Source organism: Ruditapes philippinarum, unplaced genomic scaffold (assembly GCF_026571515.1).
Source record: "Ruditapes philippinarum isolate M1 unplaced genomic scaffold, ASM2657151v2 ctg4827_1_1_1_1, whole genome shotgun sequence".
NCBI classification, from domain to species: Eukaryota; Metazoa; Mollusca; class Bivalvia; order Venerida; family Veneridae; genus Ruditapes; species Ruditapes philippinarum.
Window position 1 is genome coordinate 35,422 of NW_026865223.1, and position 9,820 is coordinate 45,241.

Genomic DNA, 9,820 nt, shown 5'->3' on the forward strand with positions numbered 1-9,820 from the left:
TAATTTCTAAAGTTCTAGAATATGTTATACCTCTTTTCAATGTTTGTTTTTGTCAAAAATTTTATTCGAAACGAATTAGCAAAATGATGACTAAGTTTTTTATTTGAAGGTTCATCAATATGTTAAAAATACTCTGGGAAAATAATCAACTGGTAATTGATGGTGTTTAAGAAAAGATGACATTCAATGTAACAATACCTAACATACTTTATATAAAAAAAAAAAAAAAAATATATATATATATAAATAAGAAAATAAATAAGAAAAATGAATACAAAATTGTTTATTTTGTGATAAAAAAATAATTATAGAATGCCTAGAACGAATGAAATTGATCAGTACATTTTATTGAAAATTAGTAGGGCAACCACAAAATCGTCGTCAAATCTAATAAAATTGACAGCTAAGTATTTTGTTCAAGACCATTTTATTCAGATTTTCGTACAATTTTCATGTACAATAGAATCATTAATTTTGATGTTAAAAATCTTCGAAGAAACGGCCATATGCTTATTAAAACATCCAAGTAGTATTGTTTTTTTTTAAATATTTTCTTTACATATGGTTTAATACACTTTACACGGATTATAAATCAATGTTACTTGTGCACTTTATAAACAAGAACCGGTTGAACCGGGTGATGCTCCCCGAGAAGGTTCTGGACACAGGAAAGTATAAAAAAATGAACAAAGGGCAAAACCTCCAAAATTAGGCAAAGCGGAGTTATGTTTATTTTGCACTGCACTTCTATTCAATGAGATCTATCTATCTATTATGTTTCCTGATGATATCATAGATATGTCCCGGGTAAAATTCAAAGTGTAAAAATGAACAAAGGGCAATAACTCCAAAATTAGTTCAGGCTTTGTTTAGGCTCTTTAAGCATTGCAGTTCTATCCAATTATATCTAGCTACCTACAAAGTTTCATGTTGATATCTCTAATAGTTTTAAAGTTATGTCCCAGACAAAAGTCAAAAAGTAAAAATAAACAAAGGGCAATTACTTCAAAATAAGGCAAGGCAGAGTAATGATTCTTAAGCACTGCACTTCCACCTAATGAGACCTATCTATCTACAAAGTTTCATGTTGATATCTCTTGTAATTTTAGAGTAATATCCCGGACAAATTTCAAAGTGTCAAAATGAACAAAGGGCAATAACTCCAAAAGTAGGAAAGACAGTGTTACAGTTTGTATGCACTGCAAACTTACTCAATGAGATCTATCTACCTACAAAGTTTCATGTTGATATCTCTTATACATTTAGAGTTATGTCCCGGACAAAGTTCAAAGTGTAAAAATAAACAAAGGGGGTAAATTCAAAAATTAGGCAAGGCAGAGTTAAGGTTCTTGTTCACTGTACACCTACTTAATGATATCTATCTACCTACAAAGTTTCATGTTGATTTCTCTTATAGTTTTAGAGTTATGTCCCGGACAAATTTCAAAGTGTAAAATAAACAAAGGGAGATAATTCAAAAATTAGGCAAGGTTGAGTTACGGTTTTTGTGCACTGCACACCTACTCAATGAGATATATCTACCTACAAAGTTTCATGTTGATACCTCTTGTTGTTTCAAAGTTATGTCCCGGACAAGAAAAGGGGACGGACGGACGGAAACGGACGGACGGACGGACGGACAAGGCGGCGACTATATGCTCCCCCGAAATTTTTCGGGGAGCATAAACCTATTATAGTTTTAAAGTTATGTCCTGGACAAAGTTCAAAGTGTAAAATAAACAAAGGGGGATGATTCAAAAATAAGGCAAGGCAGCGTTACGGTTCTTGTGCACTGCACACCTCCTCAATGAGATCTATCTACCTACTAAGTTTCATGTTGATATCTCTTATAGTTTTAGAGTTATGTCCCGGACAAATTTCAAAGTGTAAAATAAACAAAGGGAGATAATTCACAAATTAGGCAAGGCAGAGTTACGGTTTTTGTACACTGCACACCTACTCAATGAGATCTATCTACCTACAAAGTTTCATGTTGATACCTCTTATACTTTTAGAGTTATGTCCTAGACAAAGTTCAAAGTGTAAAATAAACAAAGGGGGATAATTCAAAAACTAGGCAAGGCAGAGTTACGATTCTTGTACACTGCATACCTACTCAATGAGATCTATCTACCAACAAAGTTTCATGTTGATACCTCTTATACTTTTAGAGTTATGTCCCGGACAAAGTTCAAAGTGTAAAAATAAACAAAGGGGAATAATTCAAAAATTAGGCAAGGCAGAGTTACGGTTCTTGTGCACTGCGCACCTACTCAATGAGATCCATCTACCTACAAAGTTTCATGTTGATACCTCTTGTTGTTTCAAAGTTATGTCCCGGACAAGAAAAGGGAACGGACGGACGGAAAGACGGACGGACGTTCTCAAAGGACAGTAATTATGTGGCTACTCTATTGTTCTCTCTATTGTTCGTTTTAGCCACACAAAAGAAAATAGCCACATAAAAGCATTACGGAATGAATGATATCAAAGAGAAAGAACAGTTACCTATTGTCCCTCTAGCCACATATTTACTCTCCTGTGAGTGCGGACGGACGGACGGACGAACGGACAAGGCGGCGACTATATGCTCCCCGAAATCTTTCGGGGAGCATAAAAAAATGGAGACATCTAACAGTTACTTGCAAACATTTCTGGATTTATCGAACGATCATCTGACAAATACAATTGAAAATCCCCGCTTCCTAGAAAAAAACAACCCATTTCCTTTTCTGAAATAATTTTCTTCCTTTGCCAAGAAACCTGTTTATTGCCAATAAAAATGTCATTAATATAGATTGTAAAGTATATGTAAGAATAAATTCAGTAATTCGACATCATGTGTTTTGAACATTCTATTTGGGTAGCGCTATAACACATGAAATATATTATCTCAATAATTGCTAAGGGATAACAAATAGACAGAAAAGAAAATAATGATATCTACAATCATTAAATTCAAATGAGTATTGTAACACCAAATGTTACCTTACATTACAAAGAATATTCACAGAACAGAATTTGCCAGCCTGTGATTTTTATCTCGTCAGTTTCTGGGGACAAATCTGATTGATAACATGTTTCATACATGCTGTTTCACCTTCCAAAGCACTTTTATATATACAGCAGTAAGGTATATTAAATATGTACGATAAATATCACGAATCAAACACATTTGAAAGGTATCTGCAAGATGTTTCACGTTCTGATATAGCAAAATAGAAATTCATTTGTTGCTAACATGCGTCTTTTAGATAATCCCCCACGTAGTTCAATAGGGATATAATTTAATTAATTAGTAATGTTGGAGTTGCTAGTTTGATCCTTGGAAGAAGTTATTTCTCCATGGCAACTGATCTTGGACATTGAGTCATTGGTCATTTGTCTCTCATCGATACTCGAAATTATATTTGATTAGTCTCAATAGTTTAAAATGACATTTTCTGGAAAGTTATCCGGGAAAGCATGTTAGGTTGATCAAACGCTGAATTATAACAACATATGTAAGATTGGCGTAAAGACCAACCAACTAGCAAGCATGTCAGCAAGACAACCAGCAGGGCAGGTAACCAACCAACCAATCAACCAACCAACCAACCAACACACCAACCAAACAAACAGACATATTACATATGCGAATGTTCGTAAGTATAGTTATAACAGAAAAGTTATAACGGCAGCATAAAGTCGAAAAAATCCGTCATGTGCTATTCGCCATATTATAGTTTCGCTTTTTTATTTCGTGTTTTCGCACTGTTGCATACCAGACACTACAGAATGTAAAACTCCGTTAAACGCAAATCCCACGCTTCAAAGTATAAAATAAATGTGATTATGAAAATTTGTTTGTTTCGGCTTGATTAAACTCGTATGTTGATAAAATGGTTATATCATGATAACTTTCATTCTTTACAAACTTTTGTTTTACTGTCCCTTTGTTTCTTGAAACATAATGAAGATAAAAGCTTATGAAAGCTGCGATTACATATGCTGATAGTGTTTTCTTTCATATAAATGGCTGGAATGTGTATCTACAAAATCAACATTTAAGGAAAAATTTCTCAATTCCAAATGTTTACTATTATTACAAAGAGTTTTCACTGAACAGAGTTTGTGAGACTTAGATTTTCATTTTGTCCGTACTTGAAGACAAATCTGACTGATAAATGACATGTTCATATATGTATAACAAAAGGAACAGACACGGTTTTACACTTTCCATACATACAATAATCTTTACAATCCTGACACGTTATATTACATCATACTATAAATACCACGTATCAAACATACATCAAAGGTATCTGCAAAATGTTGCTCGTTTTATTTATTTATGGAAAAAATTCAATTTTTTTATTCATGTTATTTTATTTTCCATCCCCCATAGCCAAAAAAAAGCAATCGAATTTAATTTTTGTAAATTAGGGGACGGCTTTAAAACCTCTCGAACAGTTACCCCAAAGGCAATTTAATCTTGGGCATTGAAACTTATGGCCATTTTTTCTCCCGCTGGTTAAAAAAACCCAAATTTTTTAAAAAAATGAGTCGCTTGAGGCGAACTCAGTTTTTTTATGAGTTATTAGTTGATTTCCAAGATTATTAGTTGATTTCCAACCTTCCTGATGTTTTGACTTCAACTCCGTTTCAACAACAACAACAACATAAACAGCAGCAGCAACAACAACAACTACAAACAACAACAGCAGAAGCAGCAACAACAACAAAAACAATATCATTATTTTGGCATGAAATTGTATACAATGGTAGATAAATACTTTTTTTATCCAATATTGAAGAGCATAACAGATTAATAAAACTGAACATTGAAAGAGCATGGTGTGTGTACAATTAAGTATCAAACGTAATTTCAAAACAATTACATCTCTTACACAATCAGTTCAATTGAACCATATACTGTATAAACACAGGTATCGGCATTATTAGAAATAAAGATTAGGTTTGGTTGACACTAAATTTATATAACTTAACTACAATATGTTAGAATGACATTACATTTATAAACATACTTAATTAAGGTGTTGTTTTACCCGATATATTGGAATAAACTTAGTCAAGTCAACAACTCTCTGCATTACATCACTATTTGTTTACATTTAACGTTTCTAAGCGTACGTTAGACCGAAATACAGTATCCGTTCTTTATCCGAAGACTGACGGAAACGTTTGATTAATATCACAAAACAACACATAATGTCATCTGGTTAAGCAGGTAACCTCACGTTTAAACAATAATTTCACAGTTACCAATTGAAAATGCACGTCACTCAAGATGACTTGATATGATTGAAGATATATAATGGGATATGTTTGGTTGACAAGCATTCAGAACATAATGCTCAAAATGCTACATGGCGACTGTAACGTGTCATTTCTAAGCTTTCTTACTTTGAATTTTTGCAATACTTCATCTGTTTAGGTGGAAGGTTTTAGGAAACACTATGCGCAAAAATACATACCTGTTGTTACTTGGATAATCTTATAGGGATTTTACATATAAGAATGTACAGAATATATAGGTAAAAAATCCAAAGGCTCCTTATTTTAGGGTTGTTTCTGCTAGTACTGGTGTTCAAAAGCTGTAGTCTATATATTCATTTACAGATTGTACAAGTCTTGCGGTGTCCACAAAATAAAGCCTTGGATGCAATAGATGAAATAAATGAAATATAGGAATGAAATCGGTTGTATTGGACAGTATATGTGGTCAGCTCTATAGTATCAAATAAGATGAATTATCTCCGTGTATAATCACTTATTGCTGAGGGATAACAAATTGAAAAGAACGAATGCAAATAATTATATCTACAATCATTATTATTAAATTATCTCCTCACATAATCACTTATTGCTGCGGAATAACAAATAGACAAGACAACAAATAATGATATCTACAATCATTAAAGTCCAATGAGTATTGTTACAACAAATGTCACCTTACATTATAAAGAGTATTTAACATAACAAAATTTGCAAACTGAGATTTTCATCTTGTCAGTCAGGGACAAATCTGATTGATAAATAACATGTTTAATACATACACAATGAGTACCAACAAGCTGTTTCACCTTTCAAAGCACTTTTAGAAATACAGCAGTAAGATATATCAAATCTGGGCGATAAATATTACGAATAATACACATTTGAAATGAATCTGCAAGATGTTTCCCATTCTAATATATCAAAATAGAAAATTCATTGTTGTTGACAAGTTTATATTTCACATAACCGCCCACGTAGCTCAATAGGGAGAGAACCGGATTTATTAGAAATGCAGGGTGGCTAGTTCGATCCTTTGAAGCGGAAGGTATCTGCAAGATTTTTTCCGTTTTGAATTATCACAATGGACAAATCCATTCCTTGAAAACATGCGTACTTTTCCCGTGTTGGACTTTCTTTAGGGGTTTCGTTCTTCTCTAAACACAACCAACCAACCAACCAACTCACCAACTAACAAACCAACAAACCAACCAACCAACCGAACAAACAAAAAACATATTAACCATGCAACTGTCCGTTAGTATAGCTATAACAGAAAAATCATTGCAGCATTTAGTAAAAAAAATTCCGACAAGCGCTATTCGCCATGTTTCCCAAGCTTCAAAATATAGAATAAATTTAATTATGAAAACGTGTTTATAGCGGTTTGCTTTGATTCAATATGATGCTAAGAAAGTGATAACATTCATTCTTTACAAACTGTTGTTTCATTGTCCCTTTGTTTCTTGAAACATAATGAAGATAAAAGCCTTATGAAAGCTGCGATTACATATGCTGATAGTGTTTCCTTTCCTATAAATAGCTGGAAAGTGTATATTCAAAATCAACATTTTAGGAAATATTTCCTAATTACAACGAAGGAAGCAAAGTAATAAGGTATGTACATTTATGTATTTATTTATTTATTGTTTGCATATTACTTGTTTTTAAATATGATTCTTCAAGTTTGGACAGATCACTTTTAAACTGAACTTACTTTTTTACAAAATTATTTCTAAATCTTACTTTAATAAATAGGACTTTGGTAAAGAGCAAATATGAGTTTCAAAATGTTGAAGCAATAGATGTAAAACTTTTAAGATGTTTGACACCTGAAGAAGCGATGAATGAAAAATGTGTGATAAAGGTGGTTAAACGATAACGAAATAGTATCTTTACTTCCATACAAAATACTCAATCAGTATAATAATTATTGTTCTTATTGCAAAATGTCAAAAATGAATAAATAAATAAATAAATAAATAATAAAAAAATAATAAAAAAGAAAAAAAGAACCTTTGAAAAAAACTGTAACAGAGTATTAAAAAAGAGATTTTGAAAAACATTCGCAATTTTATGCTTAATTGGTCTTTACCAAATGGTATGTGAGGTTAAAAAGCTATATACGAATATGATATACTATCATATTAATTCATGGACGATAAAATGTATTAAACATTACGCGCGTGTTTCGGTTTTGTTCGTACATCGTGTAATGATGTAAACATGTAAAGTTTGAAACTAATAGTATGTCTTGAAGTGAAAATATAGATACATATTAGATTTAGATATTAAGGACCTACCAGTGTTTTAATCAGATTTTCTATAGAATTTCCCATCCCTTTTTATATATAGGCATGTGCTATTTGAAAAAGATGGACGCCATTGTTATAATTGATAAATTTTCAAGTTTCTTTAATGACAGTAATGCTTTAAGCATTTCAACTAAAAGATGAACTATTTTTGCCTTTTTATCCTTTGGAAGTTTATGAAATAATAGTGATTTCCTTTTATTTGCATGAAAGTCAAAATATTACTTTATTTACAAGTTGCTACATTAACACAGTTAATACAATTTAGCGTTACTTCTTTCAGCTGTTTAACATCTAACATACATGCTGTAAAGCCATTATTAAAACATTATTTTAACACATGTTTGATGTTTCAAAAAAAGGTAAAAATGTAGAATTGTAAGGTATAATTTACCTTCAATGCTAATATCTTAACGAATTTGTGCTTATATCAAGTTAACTTTTCTATGAGAGCATACACATCCTCTAATATTCCAGTGCATCATAATATTGGTAACGGACCAAACTCCTAATGTCTGAACAGTTATTCCGCTGAAATACACGTTTTACCAATCTCTTCTACAATATGTTAACTGTAAATCATTTTTATATATTTATCAATTTTAGATCAGGTTTGGAATAATGATGCGCCTAGTTTTACTCAGTGTTATCTCAGTCTTTTTATTGGTGGATTACGCTAAAGCTGGTACGTATTATCGGTAATAACTTAGTGAAAATTGTTTTGCATAATAATTGGCATAATAAGCATAATTTTTTGCATTCATAAATAAGATGAATTAAACGCTTTAAATGATATAAAATAAGACAAGAATTGTCTCATATAAATTTTTTTCAGACATGCAAAGTCTGTAATTTTTAATGAAATTACAATTTGTTTTTGATTTTTCCGGAATAATCACCACTTTTCAGAACTGATATGTTACCGCTGGACTGAAGAAGACATCAAAACGATGGGACCAAGTCGTACCATAGAGACTGAAAGAAATCATTGCGAAGGTGTCTTAGGTCATACATATACAGAAACTTTTGTTGAATGTGGGGAATGCTCGTGTTGTCAACAAGGTATATTGACCTCTAATATGTTTTCAGATTCATCATCTTTTCATTCTTCAGCTTGTGCCAAGTAACTAACTCTAAATTCAACTGTTGTAAATTACCATATTTTTTTTTCATCAAATAATCACCTAAGTTCAGTACCAGGTTACTCACTTTGCACCACATTATCTTATTACCACTCAATAATCTGCATGACGCGCGTTATGGATTGTTTATTTAATATCAAATATAAATGGATCAAACATGTCAGTTTATTTTGAATGGAATGATTTTTCCTTTAAAGTTTTAGTATGTCACGATTGGACTGAAGAAGACGACAAGGCAATGGGATCAAGTCGCTCAAACGAGGATGAAAAAAAATATTGTGAAAGTGTCTTAGGCTATACGTGGACACAAGGGGATAATGCAAAATATCCAGAATGTGGGTTATGCTATTGTTGTAAACCAAAAAGGTATTTTCTCATTTTTTTCTTCATTGATATACTTTTTAATATGCATGTAGGATTTTCCTTTTGTACCTCTCTTCCGCAAGGAACATAGATGTACATTTTATAATAGTTTCGCATCAGATATACATGTAGCATTTAACTTTTTTTCGAAAAGATAATGTGTATTTTTTCTTTTTTTTTCGGTAAATGATTTTTTTAACTAAAATAATTTGAGTTATCAACAATTTAGAAATGTGTCCTTATATTTCAGATATCGTTTAATAAGGTATCGTTCAATAAATTGTCCAACTGTTGTTTTTTTTCAGTTAAGGTGCAAATATGGTTACTTCAAGCAAAGAGCAAACTCTTTTCTGGACTAAATAGGTGATTGATTTCATTTAAGTGTAAATCATAACTCTTTAATAAATAATAAGAATTTATTTGCTCAGTTTGAACATCTTTTTTTGTACATGACATTATTGATTATTTTCGGGCTACAATTGAAACAATGAAAGTATTCGATGAATGAGGTTATTTTACACAACTGTTGACCCTTACTGTGCTAAATACCAGCGTCCTTTTTCAGCAGTATAGAGCCAGGCAAGCTTGAATATCATGCGCGAAGTATGATCGGCATTCACCAATGTTATTACAAGTATCTTTTTTTAAATAAATTAATAAATATTAGCAACATACCCCTTCCAACCATGACCATGCAAATTAAATGGAATACTAACAAACCCTGAT

General features: G+C 31.7%; 1 protein-coding gene across 1 annotated transcript; it reads left to right on the top strand.

Moving 5' to 3' along the window:
• Window positions 1–6,815: 6,815 nt before the first annotated feature.
• On the top strand, window positions 6,816–9,513 carry LOC132728244 (uncharacterized). Its single transcript, XM_060713851.1, has 5 exons — window positions 6,816–6,894; window positions 8,196–8,274; window positions 8,499–8,651; window positions 8,929–9,097; window positions 9,400–9,513. Exons 2-5 carry the CDS (start codon window positions 8,211–8,213, stop codon window positions 9,401–9,403), a joined length of 390 nt encoding a protein of 129 aa, XP_060569834.1. The 5' UTR covers window positions 6,816–6,894; window positions 8,196–8,210; the 3' UTR covers window positions 9,404–9,513.
• The last annotated feature ends 307 nt before the right edge of the window (window positions 9,514–9,820 follow it).

Excerpts from the sequence above, each read along its gene's own strand:
- LOC132728244 (XM_060713851.1), top strand. The coding sequence starts at position 8,211 with ATGATGCGCCTAGTTTTACTCAGTGTTATCTCAGTCTTTTTATTGGTG. Across the intron at positions 8,275-8,498 it reads GGTGGATTACGCTAAAGCTG|AACTGATATGTTACCGCTGG; the intron begins GTACGTATTATC and ends ACCACTTTTCAG. Across the intron at positions 8,652-8,928 it reads ATGCTCGTGTTGTCAACAAG|TTTTAGTATGTCACGATTGG; the intron begins GTATATTGACCT and ends TTTCCTTTAAAG.